The 21800-nt window shown below is 50.3% G+C and overlaps 1 protein-coding gene across 1 annotated transcript; it reads left to right on the plus strand.

The window, feature by feature from the left end:
* The first annotated feature begins 16348 nt into the window (after window positions 1-16348).
* Window positions 16349-17877, plus strand: Id3 (inhibitor of DNA binding 3). The gene is made up of 3 exons (XM_051172121.1): window positions 16349-16713; window positions 16829-16911; window positions 17384-17877. The coding sequence occupies exons 1-2, from the start codon at window positions 16414-16416 to the stop codon at window positions 16886-16888; spliced, it is 360 nt and encodes a 119-aa protein (XP_051028078.1). The 5' UTR covers window positions 16349-16413; the 3' UTR covers window positions 16889-16911; window positions 17384-17877.
* The last annotated feature ends 3923 nt before the right edge of the window (window positions 17878-21800 follow it).

The raw sequence follows: 21800 nt of genomic DNA on the forward strand, positions 1-21800 counted from the left end.
CTGGGTCAGAAGATAAGAAATCACCCAGTCCGTGCCCTGGGGATAAGGCACCGAGGGGCCTGGAGCCGAGAGGGGAAACTGATCAGAAGCACAGTGGGTTCCTGCGGGGATGCCTCAGGGGAAGGCTCTGAGGGAGAAGGGACCAACCATCTCCCTGAGGGGCCAGCCATCACCTGCAGGAAGCAGCGGTGCATCAAAGAGCACAGGAAGTCAGGCTGAGGCCAACCTGCAGAAATCCTGCCGAGCTAGCAAGGTCGCTCTGGTAGGTAGCTTTGTGCCTCCTGGCTTCAGAACAAACCAAGCATCACCCCGTTCTAGCTGCAAGACGCTGGATTCTCTTCTTCCCTGAAACCTTAGCAGTCCTACAGCTGGGAGATGGCAGGCAGGGGCATGAAAAGGAAGCTTTTTGCCCCATTTATTCATTTATTTACTTATTTGTGTATGTGCACATTTGCATCTGTATGTGAAGGCAGGAGGTCAATGTTGGGGCGTCTTTCTTTCTTCTTTTTCTCTTCTTTCTTTCTTTTTCTTTTTTTTTGGGGGGGGGGTTTGAGACAGGGTTTCTCTGTGTAACCTTGGCTGTCCTGGATTCACTTTGTAGACCAGGCTGGCCTGGAACTCACATCAATCCACCTGCCTCTGCCTCCCAAGTGCTGGGATTAAAGGCGTGCGCCACCACGCCCATCTTTTATTTTATTTTATTTTTTTAATGGTTTTTTGAGACAAGGTTTTTCTGTGTAGCCTTGGCTGTCCTGGACTCCCTTCGGGGGCATCTTTCTTAACTACGTCTCACCATATCTTTTGAGACATGAGCTCTCACTCATTCTGCTAGACTAGCTGGCCAGGGAAGCCCAGGGATCCATCCTCCTGTCCACACACCTCTGTAGCACCGGCATGATAGGCTTCTAGTTCTTTCTCACGAGGTCTGGGGTTCTGAACTCAGGTCTTCGTACTTGAATATCTAGTACTTTACCAAGTGAGCCATTGCCCCAGCCCCACTTGAATTTTACTTATTTTTTTTTTTTTTTCAGTGCTAGGGACCAAATCCAGGCCTTAGGCAGGACAGGCAAGGGTTCTACCATTGAGCACACTCCTCCAGCGCAACCTTTCAATTTGTTTGTTTGTTTGAGACAAGGTTTCTCTGTGTAGCCCTGGCTGCCCTGGAACTCACTCTGCAGTTCCAGGCTGGCTTTAAACTCAGAGATCCACCTGCCTCTGCCTCCTGAGTACTGAGATTAAAGACATGCACCACCATCCACCTCCCTCCCCCTCTCCCCCCCTCCCCGCCCGCCCGGTGGTGGCTCACACCTTTAATTCCAGTACTTGGGAGGAGGCAGAGGCAGGCGAATCTCTATGAGTTCTAGGCAAACTTAGCTTACAAAATGCGTTCAGGACAGCCAGGACTACACAGAGAAACCTTGTCTTGAAATAAACAAAAACAAACACACATGTGCACATGCCCGCCCCCACCCCAAAACCAAAAAAACAAAAGCTTGAACCCAACAACATTATCTCCCTCCTTAAACATTCATCAAAATCCTTTTGGTTTTTTTAGGTTTTTTTTGTTTTTGTTTTTCGAGACAGAGTTTCTCTGTGTAGCCTTGGCCATCCTGGACTCACTTTGTAGACCAGGCTGGCCTCGAACTCACAGCGATCCACCTGCCTCTGCCTCCCAAGTGCTGGGATTAAAGGCGTGCGCCACCACGCCCGGCAAAATCCTTTTGCTTATTAACTATTATTTCTTTTTTTTAATATTTATTTCTTTGGAGACAGGGTCTTACTATGTAGCACTGGCTAGCCTGGAACACTATGTAGACCAGGCTGGCTTTGAACTCACAGAGATCCACTCGCCTCTTCCTCCCCAGTACTGGGATTAAAGGCGTGTGACACTACTACACCTGACCCCAAATATTTTGAGTGTATGCTTTGCATTAGAAATAAAAACAGAGCCTGATGTGGCGGTGCACGCCTTTAATCCCAGCACTCTGGGAACAGAGGCAGGAAGACTGATGTGAGTAAGATGCCAGCCTGGTCTACAACAGGACAGCCAAGGCTACACTGAGAACCCTGTCTTGAAAAAGAAAGAAAGAAAGACAAACAGGCTTATTGTTGCAATGATGACTACTATCCTTCCATGAAGATGGGGTGTGTGGTCTCACTGCAGGATGGCCCAGGAGGGGGAAAGTGCCCATCAATTCAATTACTTTAGACCAATCACCTACCACCTAAAGCCATGGCTGAGCTTCCTTCATCCTCCTCTGCCAAGACGTAACAACCCAGGCTTGGGTGGAGCCTAGTGGGTCAGCTAGCTCGCCCTACCGCCCTACCGTACTGTAAGTCACATGCTTAACCTCTCTGAACTTGTCCCCTTTTCAGTAAGCCAGGAGGGAAAAACGGCGCCAATTTCACAGTGTGGTTATAAAGAGTAACAAGCCGACGTGTGCCAGGCTCCTGAAACGGCTGTAAAAATCGGGGGCCCATAAATATTGACTTCACATGTCAGTCACTCTTCTGCCGTCATATGAGACAAAAGCGGCCCAGGGATAACGGACCGGTTGACTTGGGCTTACAGTTCTAGGGGGACACAGTCCATCTTGGCAGAGAAGACGTAGCAGGAAGAGCTTGGAGCGGTGGCCTATCAAACCCACAGTCAGGAGACAGAAAGGCAAATAGAGCTGGCACTTAGCTGGCTTCCTCCATTTTCTACAGACCAGAATTTCCTGCCCAGGGAAACAGGCCCATGGACAGTTTAAGATAGGTTTCCCCACCTCAGTGAAGGCTACCTCCTGTCTATCAAGAAACCCCCCCAGGTGTGCCCAGAGTCCCATCCTCCAGGTGACTCTTGACAACAGACACTAACTACCACTCTCTCCTTACTGCCCATGTTTATTATTTTCGTCATCTTACTGTTGGTCTTTCTTGAGACAGGTCTTACCATGTAGCTCTAGCAAGCCTGAACTAACTGTACACCAGGCTGGCTTCAGATTTGTGTTGCTCCCCCTCCCTCTGCCTCCTGAGGATCTCAAACACAGGCACGTGCCATCACACCAGCCTTCTTGATCTTCTTTTATTTGTATTTAGTTTAATTTTACAAGTATTTATTTTTCGTGTGTATATTTGTATTCACACATGTGCTGCAGCACGCATGTGACAGGTAGAGAGCAACTTACGAGTGTCAGTTCTCTCTTACCACTGAGTAGAACCCAGGGATTGAATTTAGGGTGTTAGGCTCTACAGCATATACCCTTACTTATTGAGTGGTGTGGCCAGCCTTTCTCTGAAATTTCTTGATAAATGGGGAATTATTTTTTTTAAAGATTTATTTATTATGTATACAGTATGCATCAGATCACATCATAGATGGTTGTGAGCCACCATGTGGTTCCTGGGAATTGAACTCGGGACCTCTGGAAGAGCAGTCAGTGCTCTTAACCGCTGAGTCATCTCTCCAGGAAATGGGTGAATTATTTCAACTGACAATTTAAGCAGGTCATGGTGACACATGCCTGTAATCTCAGTATTAAGGAGACAGAGACAGGAAGGTCATGAGTTCAAGACCAGCTTGAGCTACATAACCAGACCTTGTCTTAAAAACAGAACCCCAAACCTAACTAACAACACACAATGTAACAAAGGTGACCTATGCAAAAATCAAGTGAGTGTTACTCTTTGTCTCCAAATGTTTATAAGCCATCTGAGGGGAATATTAATGTTGAGTTTTCTGTATTGTTTTGCTTTGGTTTTTTTAGTTGTTTCATGTGTAAGGGTCTTTTGTCTGTCATGTAGGTGTCTGTACACCATGTGTGTGAAATGCCTAAGGAGGCCGGAAGAGGGTGTCAGGTGCCCTGGAACTAGAGTTATAGATGGTTGTGAGCCTCGGTGTGGGTGCTGGAAATCAAGCCTGGATCCTCTGGGAGATCAGCTGGTGCTCTTAACTGCTGAGCCCTCTCTCCAGTCTGAATGTTGCTGTTTTATAAACATGGAGACAAGGCTTGAAGTAGGTCAGCAAGTTGCTCATTGGCACTGAGTTTGGAGAGAGAGACTACACTGGCCTTGTAAGGCATCGTCCTGTGGTTCCAGGACTCAGGAGGATGACAGAGGTGGCTTATAGTGGGTTTCTGACAGCCCAGGCTACAGAGTGAATTGGAGTCCAGCCTGGGCTTCATGAGACATAAGGGGGGGGATATCGGGGTGGGGGGGGGGGCAGGGGGGAGAGCAGAAAGAAGGGAAACATGTGGCTTGAATCGTGTTGCCAGGGCTTTCAACTTGAGAGTGTCCCACAGAATAAGTGAAGTCACAAGAGGGTCTGTAAGTTCTGGTCTGTTGGTTCTGTTTGAGGTTAGACCTCTGCCTTCCTGGTCCGAGACCCAGGAGGCTCCAGGGTGGGGGTCAGGTCAGGGCTCTGCCTCAGACTCTAGCCTCAGTTTCAGAGCCAAGTTTCTCTCTCCCTTGGGAGAAGAGACTGCTGGGGAGGGCAGGGTGAAGAGCCTCGGTGCACAGAACTGGACCAGCTGCCATCAAAATGTTCTCACCAGGAGGCTTTCCCAACTGCTACTTCCCAGACCTTCAGCATCTAAGAAACAGTTGGTACATCTTGAAAATCTGGCTAGTACCAAATGGCGTGGGATCTATCCTAAGCATGGAATAAACTGGGTGTGGTAGCAGACACTTAGAACTCAGCCCGTGTTAGGTAGAGACAGGAGGACTAAGAATTCAGGGTTGTTCTTAGCTACCTAAGAAACATGAGGCCAGCCAGAGCTACATGATATCTTGTCTTTAAAAAAAAAAAGTAATTTAAAACATTTAAATGAGCCAAGCATTAAAGGTGACTACCTTTAACCCCAGCACTCAGGAGGCAGGGGCAGCCTGGTCTATAGACTGTGCTCCAGCACAGACAAGGCTATATAGCAAGACCCTGTCTCAGAAAACAAACAAACAGATTAAACACGCAGTAGCAAACGATGGTATGACTGAGAATAATAATGGCATGTCTGCCAAAAAGTGTTGGAAACATTCTTCTCCTCCTCCTCATCCTCTTCTTCTTCCTTCTTTTTTCCCCAGAGTCAAGATCTCAATCAGGCTGGGTGTGAACTTGTGGATGCAGGCTGCTCCTCCTGCCTCAGAAGAGAGAGAAAGAAAAAAAGAAACTATTAGCATTAGCTGCCCATTATTTTTGTTTTGTTTTGTTTTGGTTTGGTTTGGTTTTTTCCAGACAGGGTCTCTCTGTGTTAGCCTTGGCTGTCCTGGACTCACTTTGTAGACCAGGCTGGCCTCGAACTCACAGAGATCCACCTGCCTCTGCCTCCCGAGTGCTGGGATTAAAGGCGTGCGCCACCACGGCCGGCTAGCTGCCCATTTTTTTTAACATCCCCCATAATCAGATGCCATCCTGAGCTCTTTGTATTGATTTTCTCAGCAAACCCTCCCGCTTTGCTGAACAGAACATAAAAAGATGAGAAGTCCGCTTACCATGAGCAGCTTTTCTTTTATTTTATAAGAGCTTTATTGAGCTGCAATTTACATACCATAAAATTCACCCGCTTTAACGTATACAGTACTTTTTTTTTTTTGTATATTTACAGAGCTGTGCAACCATCACCACTTCAGTCTGAGAATATTTTCATCATCCGCTCCCCCCCCCCCGCAAAACCCAGTTCCCGTTAGCAAATGCTCCCCTTCCCCTCCCCAGCCCCAGACAACCACCAATCTACCCCGTGTCTCTCTAGATTTGCCTTTTATGGAAATTTCACATAAATGGAACCATGTATTGTATGACCCTCTGAGCATTGTTTTTTTCACTTAGCACCATTTTGGAGGTCCATCCAGGAGGCTACATGTTTCAGTAGATTTTATACATTGTGTTCTGTGCCACACTTTGGTGATGTCATCATCCATTATGAATACCTGAGTCACTGCTGCTTCTTGGTTATTATGGAAACATGGCTATGAGCATCCTTGCAAGACCTTGCATGGATAAGCTTCCGTTCCTCCTGGTTTCAGATAGCTGGGAGGAGATTGCTCAGCCACAGAGTATACTTGGTTTTAATGTAAACAAAAACAGCCAGGCATGGTGGCACATGCCTTTAATCCCACCACTCTGGACAAAGGTAGGCAGATCACTGTGAGTTCGAGGCCATCCTGGTCTACAAAGCAAGTCCAGGATAACCAAGGCTACACAGAGAGACCATGTCTCGAAAAACCAAAAAAAAAACCAAAACCAAAACCAAAAAATATAGTATGGATGTTGGGATGTTGGGAATATAACCCATGCCCTTTGGGAGAGCCATGAGCCATTCTCAGCCCCTTGTCACCTTTTTTTGGTTTTGTTTTAATTTTTGTTGTTCAAGACAGGGTTTCTCTGTTTAGCCTTGGCTGTCCTGGACTTGCTGTGTAGACCAGGCTGTCCTGGAACTCACAGCTATACTCCTGCCTCTGCCTCCTGAGTGCCGGGATTAGAGGAGTGTGCCACCATGCCCGGCTTCCTTTTTTTTTTTTTTTTTTTTTTAAATTCTGTCCAGCAAAGCATGAGGGTTTGCTGAGAAAATTAATATAAAGAGCTTAGGATGGCATCTGGTTTTGGGGGATGTTAAAAAATGGACAGCTAATACTAATAGGTGTTTCTTTTCTTTTCTCTTCTTTCTTTTGTCCCCCAGTTCTAGGGCCTAAACCGGGGAATTCCAGCAGGCCTAGGTGAGCTTCTGCTCCAGGGTTAGGAGAAGGTGCATTGGAGTCAGAGCACCCTGAGCCCAATGGCAGCTTCCTTTGCCGAATAAAGCAGCTCTCGATCTTCCTCTCTCCCCTCCCCTCTCCCCCTCTCTCTCTCTCTGCTTCTTTTTTCCACTGCTGAGGGTTGAGCCCAAAGTTTTATGAATGCTAGGCAAGAGCTCTACCACCGAGCTGCATGGCCAGCCAGTTAAAGTTGGAGCCCACCCAGACAGATATACCATGCTGTCATTTTCAAAAGACAACCAAAATGACTTGGGAAGAACGGGACACAGGACCTCTTGCAAGTACCCTACGTTGAGGAACAGCTCCCGTCCTGTTTGTTCGTTAATGTAGCTACATTAATAAAGTTACATATGTGGCTCACATGTGGACAGGAAATGTTTACCGCACACTTCAGGAGGTCAGAGGACAATGTTTGTGTATCAGTCCTCCCTGTGGGTCCTGGAACTTGCCCACCAAGCCGGCTTGCCAGCCCTATTTCTTACAGTTTAGAGTCTGCTGCCTTGCAAGCTTGTATCTGACTCAAGGCTCACCACACTCCTGTGGGATGACTGTTGTGACTATCTTTTCTGTACAGAGAAGGCAATCTAAGGGAGAGGGTGACCTGCCTGAGGTCACAGACTCCATAGCCTTTCTCCTCCCAGTGGGGTGGGGTGGGGGCGGAGAACCTTGCTGCCCAGGGTACTATCCGGGGTGTCCTGAGCTGGGGTGAACTTGTCCTTTGGATTAAAGCGGCTAAGAGTGATAATGACTCATCCTAATCAGAGCCCAAACTGAAGACTTGTCTTTCATAAGGACAAAATGAGAAAACAGATTAATATGAGCAACGCATTTGCTCACTATTGACTCTTGGGGTGTTTGGGTGAAGGGAAGGCTGAGGAGCCTGATCTGAGCAAGCACCTTGTGTTACAAGTGTGCAAACTGAGGCCCAGGGAGGAGAGTGGGTTTACCAAGGGCTCCGCTATGCTGGCAGTCCCTGGGGTTGTGTTTGCAGCATTCCTTGGGGACGTCAGTCCTTACTGGGAAGGTTTCTGCCCTCAGCCACCTGGAAGCGCTTTTCTAGAGCCAATCCCTTTCCTCCCCTAAGACTGTCCCAAGGACTAGAACAAGGAAGGCGACAACCCACTTCCCACCAGGGGCCCAAGGCCACCATCCGGTGCTGGGCCAGGAATTCCTTTTAGAGACTTAAACAGAGCCAGAAACAGTTGTGAACTGTTGTAGAGCTCCAAGGCGCTCTCTACTCCATTTCTCTCTCGACTTAGCTGACTCAGTCTCCCTAAGATTCTTTCCCGAGGTTGTCCCAGACCTCCCAACTGTGCCCCCCATCTGCTCTCACACGTGGTGGAGGAGGTACTGAAACAACCACCTACCTCCCCTGTACCCTCTTCCCAGCCTATCCAATAAGGCCGGAGAAACCGCAACAGAGACAACGCTGAATCCATCAAACCCCCGAACCCAGGAAACCACAGGCAGAGGCTGAGAAAGGCAAGGCGCCACTGAAATAGAGGCGCGGAAACAAAGGCGCAGAAAGGATGTCCTGGACAAAGGAGGAGAAAGAATGGACGTACAGACTCGGAAAAAGGCCTGGGGAGAGCGACGAAGGGGCCAGAAATGAGGGAACTAGACATGGGAGAACCAGAAGAGAGAGTAGAAGGGGAAGTTGGAGAAGTCCGTGTTTGAGAAGAAGAGTGGAAGATGGAGACAGCGCTGGCAGGAGACCCAGGCGCGCGGGGCCGGGCGCCGGTCCCAGGTCCCCGGGGGCGGACCCTGCTGGCGGCGCCTGGCCCCGCTGCGGCCGTCGGAGCAGCCACATTCCTCCGGGTTTCCCACACATTCGCCATCAAAGAGTCCCCAAAGCCCCAGCTTTTCCCGCGCCCCTCCCCCGCCACTGGCTGGAGAAGCTATTTTTCACCCCCTCCTGGTCTTTAATCTGTTGTGGGAAAAGAAAGCGGCTTTTGTTGAACGAGGGGCTGCGCGGGGGGGCGGGGAGGAGGCGCGGGCGATTGTGTGTCCCGCAGCTGCGCGCCAACTCTGGGGTGGGGGCTGCCGGGGTGCAGGCCGAGCTGGGGCTGCCGGAGGGAAGGTGGGCCAGGGCGGTAGGAACAGCCTGGTCGAGGGGTGCAGGCCAAGTTGGGGCTTCCCATGAGGGTGGGTTAGGGCTAAAGGGTGTAGGGACAGCCGGGGTGCGGGCAGGGAGAATGGCAGTGAAGAGGCAATTGAGGAAAAGGCCACCAGAGTGCTATCGCCATTGTCCTCTTGGCCAGGAGATTGCAGGAAGAGTCACACTGGGGTTGGCACATATAAGTCTGTCGAAAATGGGGCCGCAGCCTTGGGAAAGACACGGCGCGATTAATCTGTTTGGTTTTTATGGTGCTGGGGAGAGCGCCCAGGGTCTCTTTAGACAGGCACTCTACCAATGAGCTACACCCTCAATCAGACAGTTTGCTCTTCAATCCGGGCGCCTGCAACCCTCTCACCTGGGGCCCAGGCACACAACTTACACCCAGGAGGTCTCACACCAGAGAGTGGGACAACACGATGCCTGACACCCCCCCCCCCCCCCCGCCCAAAGTTCTGTGAAGCTTCAAGGTGTTTCCTTCGAATTCCATGCCCAAAGCAAAAGTTTGCTCTCCCCCACCCCCACCCCCAATGTTCTGCCTCCCAACATATGTATGACCTTGCTCAGGTTATGTCACTTCTTTGAGCCTCAGTCAATATGTAAAATGCCCATTCAGTTAGGTTTGGTGGGACGCAGCCTATAATCAGAGCACCTGGAAGGCTGGGGCAGGAGGATGGAGAATTGAAGTACAGCCTGGGCTACATAGCAAGACTGTCTCGTAAAACAAAGAAACCAACAAAACCTGAAGTTCATGGCTGGCACTCAGCAGACGCTATCACTACACAAGTCCGCTTGGTGACTCACTACTACACTCAGGAGCCCTGTGGCCTGCAGGAGGCTCCCCATGAGCTTCTGGCACCCCAGCGTTTGGCAGCTCTCTGCAGAGATGTGGCTGGCCTGGTAGAGGGTAGGAGATCTTTTTTCTCTCTGGCCCGGTATCCCTCCCTCCCGTCCCATCTCCCCCTTCCCCTGGCAGCTTTTGACTGCTGCTGGCTGGGCCCCAGGCCAAAGCAGGACAATGTCTGAGCAGGGTGGACACTGTTCTTCAAGGTCTTTTTTTTTTTTTTTTTTTTTTTTTTTTTTTTTGTCATCTTCATCTTTCCTTGCTGTGGACTCTGGACCTCTCTGTCCTTCCTGACCCCAAAACTCAACTATTTGCTTCAGAGAACATTCCATCTGGGAGTCACAGAACCAAAGGGCACCCTGAATTTGAACTTCTACACTTTTATTTTGTTTGCAGCACTGGATGTACTAGGGCCTACCCCTACCCCAGGGTCTGCTCACCCCACCCCCCCCCCCCCCCCAACACCCCCACCACCTCCCAGGCCCAGCATTTCTAATTTAAACCTTGCATGCAGGCCAGGGCCCTGTGGTAGGTGTATACTTATAATCTCAGTACCCAGAAGGCAGAGGCAGGAGGATCTCCATGAGTTATGAGGTAGGTTAGTCTACATATGAGTTCCAGGTCAGCCAGGGGAGCCCAGATAAACCCTGTCTTAAATGAACAACAAAAAAGCACCTAAATGAAACACACCTTGTTCGGCTTCCTACTGAGCCAGGCTTACGGTTGGTTCCCTATCTGGTGGGGATCCAACCTTCTCAGGGGTTGGTGAAATGGTTCACCCGTTAAAGTTGCTTGTCACCGAGCTAGGGGGCCTGAGCTTGGTCCCCTGGAGTCACCCAGTAGAGGGAGAGAAATAGCTTCTATTACTGTCATCTGACCAGCACGGAGTCACCACACAAACACACGCCATAGCAAAAGTTCCCAAGAGGGTCCTTTGGAAGGATGGAAGAGAATGGGTAAGATGCAGGAGGAGAAAAGCTTCGGAGGCAGGATGAAAATCCCAGAATCCTGGATTTACCACCTCACCGTTATGTGGCCTGAGCACAGAATGCGCTCGCCTCTCTGAGCCTCTCTCTATGTGTGCAGAAAATGGGCCGATGAAGCCAGGCTTGGCGGAGCACGTTTGTCATCCTGAGGTGAGAGTATCTGAAGTCTAAGGACAGCTCAGGCTACACAGGGGGACTTTGTCTCAGGACAAACAGGCAATGAGAAAATCCAGGGCTGGGGCTAAGACTGAGAGCACAGTGCCTGCCTGGCACTCACAAGGCCCCCAGGTTCTATCCTTAGCGCCTTAAAAACCAAACCAACTAACCAACCAAACAAACCCAACAAAGGTTAGGTAAACAGTCCTTGGCAAACAGGACTCAACAAACAATGCTGAAGGCGGCAGTGACTGTTCAGAGTGTGTCTGAAGTGTAGAGGAGTCCCCCAAAATCTCCACATTTGTAAAGACCTATGTCCCCATGTCCCTTATACTGCCTTTCTTTCTTTCTTTCCTCCTCCTCCTCCTCCTCCTCCTCCTCCTCCTTCTTCTTCTTCTTCTTTTTCGAGACAGGGTTTCTCTGTGTAGCTTTGGCTGTCCTGGACTCACTCTGTAGACCAGGCTGGCCTCAAACTCACAGAGATCTGCCTGCCTCTGCCTCCTGAGTGCTGGGATTAAAGGCATGCACCACCACGCCTCTTTTTTTTTTTTTTTTTTTTTTAAGATTTATTTGTTTATTACTTCTACAGTGGTGTACATATACACTTGTGGTCCAGAAGAGGGCATCAGGTTACATTATAGATGGTTGTGAGCCACCATGTGGTTGCTGGGAATTGAACTCAGGACCTTTGGAAGAGCAGACAGAACTCTTAACCTCTGAGCCATCTCTCCAGCCCCCTTATATTGCCTTTCTTAATAGTGCCCACATTTCTGGCAACTGTCTCCAGAGGAAGCACCAACTTCAAGGGGCACCTTGGACCCCACTGAACACATTCTATCACATAAAGGTTTTGACTCTCTGGACTCTTTCCCCTATGGTGCCCCCAGCTGTCAGGTGGGTAAATATCATTTCTTCCCAACTTTATGTAGCTGATAAGTGAGTGAGGGCCAAGAGTTTGGCCAATGCCAGGAATTTTTGTGCCTTCCTTGTAGCCTCTGGTTCTTGGGGTGTACTTTGGGGTTCGAATTTGCTGAGGGAAGCAGGGATGGATAGGCTCTCGGTGTATGGCTGGAAAGCTCCCAAAACATCTTTCCAGCCACTTTCTGAACAAATAGGTAAATATCAGAAAAGGCATGGGCTGGCAGGATGGCTCAGTGGAAATGTGCTTTCACTGCAAGCCTGAAGGTCTGTTTGATCCCTCGACCCAGAGTAGAAGAACCGGATTCCCAAAAGTTGTACTCTGACTTGCTTGCGTACGCTGTGGCATGTACACTGTGGCACGTGTGTGACCACACAATATACATATATCACTTATACTTTTTTTTTTTTTTCCGAGACAGGGTCTCTCTATGTAGCCTCAGCCGTCCTGGACGCGTGCTTTGTAGACCAGGCTGGCCTCGAACTCACAACAATCCGCCTGCCTGTGCCTCCCAAGTGCTGGGATTAAAGGTGAGCACCACTATGCGCGGCTTAATTTTTCTTTTTTTAAATACATCTTCTGGGAACCTTGAGCTGACTTAAGGTTTATGCGAACTAGGGCCAGAGTGGTCATCAAGTCAGGGGAACAGAAGGGTTGGACCTTGTCCACAGGGCAGTCACAGACATTTTGCCATGGACAACCTTGGACAAGGTTGTAAGGTGCCCTGGATGCCCGGGTGTCCACATGGAGAAAAGATAGCCAGCTAGGCTGACAGAAGCCCACTTTAAGCAAGACATCTGCAATCCCCATCATCATTACATTGACTTTGAAATTCACAGCCTAGAGACCCCACTGCCATCACGTCTTAAATTTCTAAAGACGAAACAGTAATAGCTTACAGTTCTGCCAGCTCCTTAAAAAAAAAAAAAATCAGAGAGCACAACATCGCCTTTTTTTTTTTTTTTTTTTTGGAATAATTTTGGCAGAGGAAGATGCAATTCCTGGAAATGCTTACAAAATGATTCCTGACACTAGGAGGAGATAGTTAAAAGAGGGGAAAAGGAAAGACAAAAGTTATCTACATACAGATAGAAAGGAGGAAGGTGGAAAGAAAAGGGGATAAACAGAAGAACCAAAAGAGAAAGGAGGGGCTTTAAAGGGCCCCAATTCAGGGGACGTTATCAAGGTCTGAACATCTGCGATTCACAAGCGGCTCGCCGGCTGGGGTGGCGCAGGCCCCGCCCCTATCTCGGGTGTCGGGCGCTCATTGGTTGGAGAGGCAGTCGCCGGCCGGTGACTGCCCGAGGAAAGGTTGCCTGGGACACGCATCCCTGTGTGAACGCATGACGTCCCACCCTGGCGCCAGGCTGTCTGGGGCTGAGTCTTAGATCAACACAGCTGTGGGACCCGGACCCACAGCTGGGCAAAGGAGCGGATTCCTCAACAAAAAATAGGATTGTGGGAAAAGTTCTGAAACAAAAACAGCGCAGACAAAAGCCTTAATGACATCCTTTCATAAAAATAAAAAATGCAAGAGGGGGGAAAAAGCTGGTAAAAGGAGCAGAACTGGGAACAGAAAGTTCAGAGGCGTTTGGAGTAAGAGGCTGAGGCCCCGCCACCGCTAAACAAGTTGCAGACGGCCAGGCAAGCCGGCCAGTCTGCTGTGCAGGGTAGAGAGTCTTTAGGGTTTAAACTCTATTCACTGTTCCCAACCCAACCGAAACCCACTCCTTTCAGACTTAGATTCTTAGGTCAGAAAAGACCCTTAAAGGTCATTTGTTCCTCTCTTCCCTTCCCCCAAAGTAAGGTCCTGGAAGAAAGGATTTGTGTCCAGAGGTAAGCTACTGGCCTGGAAAGGACAGAATGCGGCTTGATAACGTCACGCCGCCTTTCTGTTCTATCCCACACATTTCAGTCTGGGAAACATAACAAGGAAATAATAAATGCTATGAAGGGCACTTTGCAAGCCGTAAACCCAGTAAACCCTCAACCAACTCTTCTAGCCTGAGGCACCAAAGGTAGTGATGGAGGAGAAAGTAGACCTGGGTGCCTACGCACCTACGGAACACCTGGTCCCGTGCTGAACTAACGCCAATGGAGGGAGCTTGCCGGGTGCTTCTCAGGCGTTGAAGATTCTTTTGTTTGTTTCAGAAAGGGTCTCACTGATTATTCCCTGGCTGTCCTGAAACTCACTGTGGAGACCAGGCTGGCCATGAAGTCACAGAGATCTGCCTTCTGAGCGCTGGGATTAGGGACATTTTTTTTACCCTCACCAAAATAAATGAGGTCAGAGCCAAGTGTAGTAGCACATCCCTTTTAATCCCAGCACTAGAGACAGAGGATCTCTGCGTTTGAGGACAAGCTTGATCTACAGAACAGCTAGGGCTACAACAGAATAACCCTGTCTCAAATAAATAAATAAATAAATAAATAATAGATAGGTAAAGGAATGAAGTCATTTTCATTAGCTCCACTTAACAGGCAAGAAAATTGAGGCGCAGAATAATTTACTCCAAGCTCTCACAGTCAGTGTATCAAAACAAATAAAGTTCTGAACATAGGTGTGCCAGATATTGAAGGCCTTGATTTTTCTAGAAGCTCCTAGCTTGACTACTTTGTGCAAACATGCAAAAGTCTTCAGGACAGGCAAAGAAAGGACCTTCTGTTTAGTTATTCGGGAGTCCTCACAGCCACAGAGAGTTCTCTTCCCATGACCAAATAAATAAGCTGGCATTTTGCTTCTTCAGCCTATAGGGACTGGCTTGGGTTTTCACAGGTTAGATCCCCTCCCTTTTTTTTTCTAATACTGAAATAGCTGGCCTTGAGAACTTGAATATTCCCAGGAGAAAACTTCCAGAGACTTCTTTCTTGGGACACAGGGCCATGTGGTGTGATGGAAAAGAAGACGGCTTCAAGACTGGCTTTACCTGTGATGTGATTCTCAGCACGTTTTAATGCCCTCTGCCACCCAGCTCCTCGCTGTTCCACACAAGCATGGAGTTCTGAGGAGTCAGAAAGTATTTATAGTAATTTCTTATCTCCACACCCCCACCCCCTCTCCCCATCATCAAAGCCAGGGTATCTGGGCTTGCTCAAGACTGGAGATGTAGAGCTGGCTGATTGAACCCAGGGCCTCTGGCTTCCTAGACCAGTGTCCTTCCAATCATTGGAACTGTCCCAGCTCAGAGGTCCCGATGTCCTATAGATCGGGGCCACACACCACTGGACACTTAATCGTTTCCTGTGTTAATCTTGTCCCTAGACATTGTGACTTTCTTGAGAGCCAAGGGCCTCTGTTTCACGTGAAGCAACCTCATAAATATTTACCAGGCTGATTGATTAAGAGAGCAATCTTGGCTGGGGAAACCCCACCTGGTCTTTTCCAAGATGGAAGCCACAGCATTGGAACTTACAGAGGCTTCAGAGTCTGGGAAGTGGAGAGAAAACAGGCACTGTCCTTTTGCAATCTGGGATGGGCCCCACACCGGCTGGCTCCTCTCCTGATCTCTCAGCCGGTGACAGAACTACCTCAACAGGCCTAGGCCTAATCACGTCCAGGTGGCCACCCCTACAACCGGGTGGGTGGCAGGCGGCAGGCGGCGAGTGGCGGGTGAAACTGCGATTGTTTTCTACACAGAATGTGGAAAGTGAGGTGAGGGAGGGAGGGAGGTTGTGCAAAAAAAGCGAGGAAACACAAGGTAGGAGAGATCTGCTGACCCATTTGGTGTATGTATGCCTGTGGAGGGGGCCCTTCCAAAAAGGGGTTTATGCAGAAAACATTCCTTCTAGTCCGCCATTTTGAAACCTTGTCCAAAATTCTAACCTAACTCACTTCCAAAGAACAACCGGGCACGTATTTAGTTCCTTAAGTAGTTCATGGGGCAAAAGGTCCAGGCTTTTTCTTTCTCCGTGGAAAAGGCTTGGATTCGGGCTGCTTTTCTTCTCTCTCTTTTATCCTCTTTGCCCTTGTTGCTCAAATAAATAGTGTTCTTTGCTCAAACCTTCCCTTCCCTCCTCCTTCTGCAATCTCAGCGCCTAGCTCAAATCTGTTTTCTTCATTGTAACCTCAGCTTCACCGCAATTAATTTTTTTCCCCTCTGGTCACAAGATAATTCCTGACGCCAGTGAGTCTGGAGGTCAGACGAGCAGCAAATTGGGGAACAAGGCGGCACTAATTCCTTACAAGTTTCCCTTGAAAATATGAGAGAGAGAGAGAGAGAGAGAGAGAGAGAGAGAGAGAGAGAGAGAAAGTGGGTTCGAACCAGTGTTGGGCAGGGGGCAGGGCAGCTCAAGGATCCTGGGCGCCGCCAGAAAAGGCAAATTCTTAAAGTTAATGGTTTTAAGTGATTTTTCAAATCTGTGCTGGCTCAAGAGCCCCGCCTCTCGTCGGTATCTACAGCTTCCTCATTCCTCGCATCCGCGGCTCAGCGGTCCTCGGCGTCAGACCAGCCTAAGAAGCCTGTTAGCAATTTAAACCCACTGTGAACGCCCAGGGTCGGGAAGGCGGTGCCCAGGGCGGGCGGAGGCGGAGCCTTGGGCGGGCTATTTTGAATAAGGGGGTGTGTTCCAGGGCGGACTCTATAAGGGCCCTCTGCTGCAGGCGTGCGCGCACTGTTTGCTGCTTTAGTGGTTCGTTTCTCACCTCTACCTTTACTCTACGAGCATGAAGGCTCTGAGCCCGGTCCGCGGCTGTTACGAGGCGGTGTGCTGCTTGTCGGAACGTAGCCTGGCCATCGCGCGGGGTCGCGGCAAGAGCCCAGCGGCCGAGGAGCCACTTAGTCTCCTGGACGACATGAACCACTGCTACTCCCGCCTAAGAGAACTGGTGCCGGGAGTCCCGCGAGGCACCCAGCTTAGCCAGGTGGAAATCCTGCAGCGTGTCATAGACTACATACTCGACCTGCAGGTGGTCCTGGCAGAGCCGGCGCCTGGACCCCCGGACGGTCCGCATCTTCCGATCCAGGTGCGCGAGGGAGCCAGACTGGGATGAGCTGAGCATGCGGGCTGGGATGCTGCGGGTCTCCCCCACCGAGTCCCCGAGTGCCTTAGCTAACTCGTCTCTTCATATCCTTTCACAGACAGCTGAGCTCACTCCGGAACTTGTGATCGCTAACGACAAGAGGAGCTTTTGCCACTGACCCGGAGGTCCTGGCACCTCCCGGTAAGTTTTCTCTTGACGCGGGCGAGAAGGGCGGCTTGCATGGGAAGCGCTGCGGTTGACAGAACATTGCAAGGCTTAGGATTCCCTCGGTTTAGAAGGCTAGAGAGGCAAGAGATTTAGCCGTAGAACCAATGTCAATATCACGTGCAGTTCTAATGCACGCTGCCTCCCTGCTCAACGCGGTGGCCAAAGCTCAGGGCAAGTGGGCGCGCAGGTCGCACCAAGTAGCCTTTCAGTAAAGGGAGCCCCCCTCCCCTTCCACTAGTGTCATTTCAAAGCGGGAGGGGGAGTGGTGGCTCCGCCTGTAGTCCTTTGGCGCCAACTGGGTGGAGGCAATGTGGGGCGCGGAGTTATCAGCTGGAGGTAGGGACCGAGTTTCCTCCCTGGCGCCGGCCAGTCTGCGGCGGCCTCCGCCTGGGCGCGCTCGGCGGAAACTGACGGCTCTCTCGCTCTTCTCTCCTCCCCCGCCCAGAACGCAGGTGCTGGCGCCCGTTCCGCTTGGGACCCTGGGACTCTGGGACCCTCTCTCCAGCCGGAAGCCCGAGGGCATGGATGAACCTCGATCTAGCCCAGCCCTCTTCACTTCCCCTAAACTCCTGCCTTGAGGCTGGACCTGGAGCCCGAGAGCGAAGGACTGAATTTGGGTGACCTGAAGAGCTAGCGCTGGTCAGCAGCTGAGCAACGTCACCCTGTCCCGACCCTGACTCCCAAGTCTTAAAAGACTGGCTTTTCTGAGAATGCGGGTGTCGAGAAAAGAGGGTGTGTGTGAGAGTGGCTGCCCTGCACACTGCCACAGCAGCATAAGCGCTGGTCTTCTGGTCTCCTTGGAGAATGGCTCTGCTGCCCGGATTATGAACTCTATAATAGAGTATATAGCTTTTGTACCTTTTTTACAGGGAGGTGACTTTCTGTAATCATGTGATGTATATTAAACTTTTTATAAAAGTTAACATTTTGCATAATAAACCATTTTTGAACACATTGTGTGACGTCACGCGCCATCTTCCCATTTCTTATGCGGCTGTCATTAGGAAATAAATATCCTAGGTGCTTGGCAGCAACAGATTTGCATGCCCTAAAGCTGGTGCTGAGGGTTAGGGTGGTTTGTTGTTAGGAAGGACTCAAGATGGTGAATCCCTAAATCCATTGGGTGTTAAGAGCAAGGATCTGTAATCTGTTCCTACTTTAAGCTACAAACTACCCAGCAAATTTGCTGCTCAGTTTTTCTTTCAGTCACTTGAAGCTTTGCAATGGCTCTCCGATGCTACTAATTATTGGTGATACTTTCTTGGGTCCTTGCAGGCGATGTGATGAGTGGAGTCGTGTGCGGTGACCTGGTGAAATCAGGCCTGGTTTCACTTCCCTCCACGCTTTCTGGTCTGGCTGCCATGCTGACTTTCGAACTTGGGGTGGGGAGGTGAGGAGGGGGGGAAGACCCTGGTTGTTACACCTTTAATTACAGCACTTGGGAGGCAGATGTATTACTGGAGTTTGGTGCCAGAGCTACATAGTAAGGCCCGGTATTGGAAAACCTTAATCAAACCAAAGTTTTGCCTCAAATCTGCAGCCATTTTCAGGGATGCAGGCTAGCTGGGAAGCAAGGCTGCAGGTTGCCTTAATTGCTCGGGGTCAACGTCAACTTTGACCGGGGATTTTGAGCTAGTGAGTAGGATTGTGGTAGACAGGATTAAGACCGGAGACTGGCCCTTTTAAGGGGTTAGGCCTGGGCGTGGTCAAAAGGCAAGCTATCAACCCATGCCCCATCTATGCATCTCCAATATGGTGTCACTCCAGGTGGGCTGCACCAGGCTCCTGTCCTCACTGAATTCCAGTCTATATGATCTAAGCTGTGTTGGCCCTTGGCATGTGTTACTTCTATTTCATAGCAAACAGGTCTTGTCATTACCCTTTGCATTGACCTTAGTGAACTTTTTTGGGGTGAACCAGGGTTGTGTGTGTGTGTGTCCCTGTCCTGGTTTCTGGACAAATGGAAGGTTTGAACATCCTTCAGGAAGCACACATGAAATTTCCTACAGTAATATCAGACCTCCAACTTTGAGAGGTCCTGGTCCCATGTGAGAAAACTTTGCCCTAAATAAGTTTAAGACCCTGGCGGCACCCACCCTGGGTTATGTGTTAAGGTGTGCTAAAGCCCTTGAAGAGTGAGAATCCTGGATTGACTGAGTACTGCAGGCTACAGGCTGGGCCTCCACAGAGCCTCAGTCTCCACCTTCGTACCAGGCAGCTGCTCCGAGGGGCTTTACTCCCCAGCACGGTTAGTGCCCCTTTGGTTCACTTACAAGTGAAGACCAGGTTGAAAGCTGCAGGCTCACGTGCCCTCTGACCTGGAGCAAGCCACTTCTCTCCGAGCCCAGCTGCCTCCTAGGACTAAAGATAATGGTGGGAAAGTTCTTTGAAATGCACCACACACCTACGAGGCATTATTAAGCTAATTCCAAGGAAATTGCTTGTCAAGACTCCCAGGGCTGAGCAGTTCAGGTGGCCAGGACAAAAGCTTAGACCATCTCGCCAATCCATTAGTCATTAGAGAGTGAAAGCAATTTAGCCCTAGGTCAGAAACCTCTGAGACACTCTTCTGTTGTAATCATTTAGGGGAGTGCCTGCCAGGTGCGCTGAGTCCATCTCAATCTTTTTTCTAATCAGCAAGGTGGGTATCTTGAATAGGTTGATCAAGGTCACAGCAAGTTACTAGGAGATGGTATTTAGGAAGCCCAGCTTCAAAGCCCGCAATCTCATCTTTTCCCCCCTGCCACTCCGTGAGTGGGGCACAAATTAGGAACCCAGTAAGGGCTTGTTGACAAAACAAAACAAAAACAAAAACAAAACAAAACAAAAAAACATGGTTACCCTAGTTCTGTATAAAATGGGATGATGACAGTTCATCCCTTTAAGTTTTATGGTTCGGATAAAAGACCACACACAAAATATCTCCCAGGCCCCTTGAGCTATACAACTGAGGCTCTTGATCTCGCAGCTCTGAAGCACAGAAATTCTGTTAGCACACAGCCGCACAATTCCTAAGTGACAAAGCAGGGACTCAAACTCAGGTTCGTGACACTTGAAATGGTGGCCTTTCAAGAAGGCATTACACCACTCTAGCACACAGCGTGGGACACTCCTCTTCAATTTTAAGTCTTCTGAGTCGTTAAAGCTGTCCCTGGCTGTCACTCTTCCCTAGGCTCCTCCGCTGCATCCTTAAAACTTCTAATGCTCGCTTTCCGGCAAAACTACCCTACTACCCACTATCCCGCCTCCAGGCAAGAAGCGGCTCAGCGGCGCCAGGGCAGGGCTGTCTCGGCCCACGTGGCCCCGAGCCGGGGAGGGTGGAGCTCAAGGCCCCGCCCCTATTTTGACCACGCCCCCGTCCCGGCGCCCGCGCTCTCCCGCCCCCCGCGGGCCCTGGGGGCCGCTCGCAGGTGTTCGCTGGCGCCCGGATGTCTGAGCTCTGGCTCCACTCTGGCTCCGGCTCCCTCCACAGCCTGCGGGCGGGGCTCGCAGCCCATCCGGAGCCTCTCCGCGCCACTGCTGCTCTGCCAGCAGCCCGGCCTGCAGCTTCCAACCTCTCGGTCTGGGGTCGGGGGGGTGGCCGAGCCCCCCCACCAGGCCGAGTCGCTGACCCCACTGCTCCCGCGCTGCCCCCATCGGCTCTCGGACCGCTGTAGCCTAGCGGCACCCCCACCCGGGTTTCCTGACTTGGCCCAGAGGCTGCCTGCATTGAACCCCCCGCTCCTTCCTTCCTTCATTCTTTCAGGCAATGCACATTCCTCCGGGTGCCTGCGACGTGCCCTGCACAAGGCCTTGCCGACCTTCTGAGAGTGGCCTCGGGCCACCAGGCTTCCCTGTTCTCCCTCCCCACCTCGCCCGGAGCTGGCGGTGACTCCAGACTTCACTCTAGAGTTCTCTGATTATTCTCCCTCCACTTAGGCAAAACTAGGGGATTTACTGTGTAGTTATAATGGGGTCGGTGTGCAAGCCCACAGATGGGTCAGTGCGTGGCCCGAACTGGGCTATCCATTAGCTTTGATAATAGTTTGTGGCCAGGCTTCATGGACTAGGTGTGGAGTCAGAATAAGGTGTTAGACCAGGATGTGGGGGCTGCAGTCCACAAGCTATGGAAGGAGTGGCAGCCTCTCCTCCAGTTCAGATTTTCATAGCTCACCATCACCTTAGCCTCCCATACTATCCTTCTTGCTGAAGACACGCTCTCTCCTCACCACTGCCACTCTACTTTTCTGAGCCAGATGTCCAGGAAGGAGCCTCCTTGGGCCTGAAGCCCTATAGTCAACAGAAACTCCTGTTGGCCTGGGTACGGAGAGATGGCTCCCAAAAGCCATGTATGTTCAGCAGCAAGCTGTTGTTCCTCCCAGTACCTTTTCCCGTTGGTTTACAAATCTAAGCCAGGTCAGCCATGGAAGGACCCTGGAATTCACGCATGTCATCTCTCCAGCAAGTAAAGGTGGTTAAGACAAGACTCTTTAGTAGGATGTGGTGTCCTGTACTAGCCAGCACTCAGGAGGACAAGACAGGATGGTCCTGAGTTTGAGGACAGCCTAGCAAGAACCAGTCTTAAAAATAAAGGTAAGGGCTTGGAGAGGGGCTTCTTCCAGAAAACCAGAGTTTGGGTTCCCAGCACCCACTCTAGATCCAGGGGAACCAGTCCTCTCTTCTGCCTTCCGTGTGCATGTGCACCCATCACACACACACACACTGATAATAAATCTCTAAAGTAAATAAATGGAGTCAGGTGTGATGGTGAATACTCATAATCCCTGCACTTGGAAGGTAGAGGCACAGAGATCAAGAATTCAAGGCCATCTTCCAAGGCCAGCAGGTTAAAGGAGCTAGCTGCCAAGCCTCATGACCCAAGT

Source organism: Acomys russatus, chromosome 29 (assembly GCF_903995435.1).
Source record: "Acomys russatus chromosome 29, mAcoRus1.1, whole genome shotgun sequence".
NCBI lineage: Eukaryota > Metazoa > Chordata > Mammalia > Rodentia > Muridae > Acomys > Acomys russatus.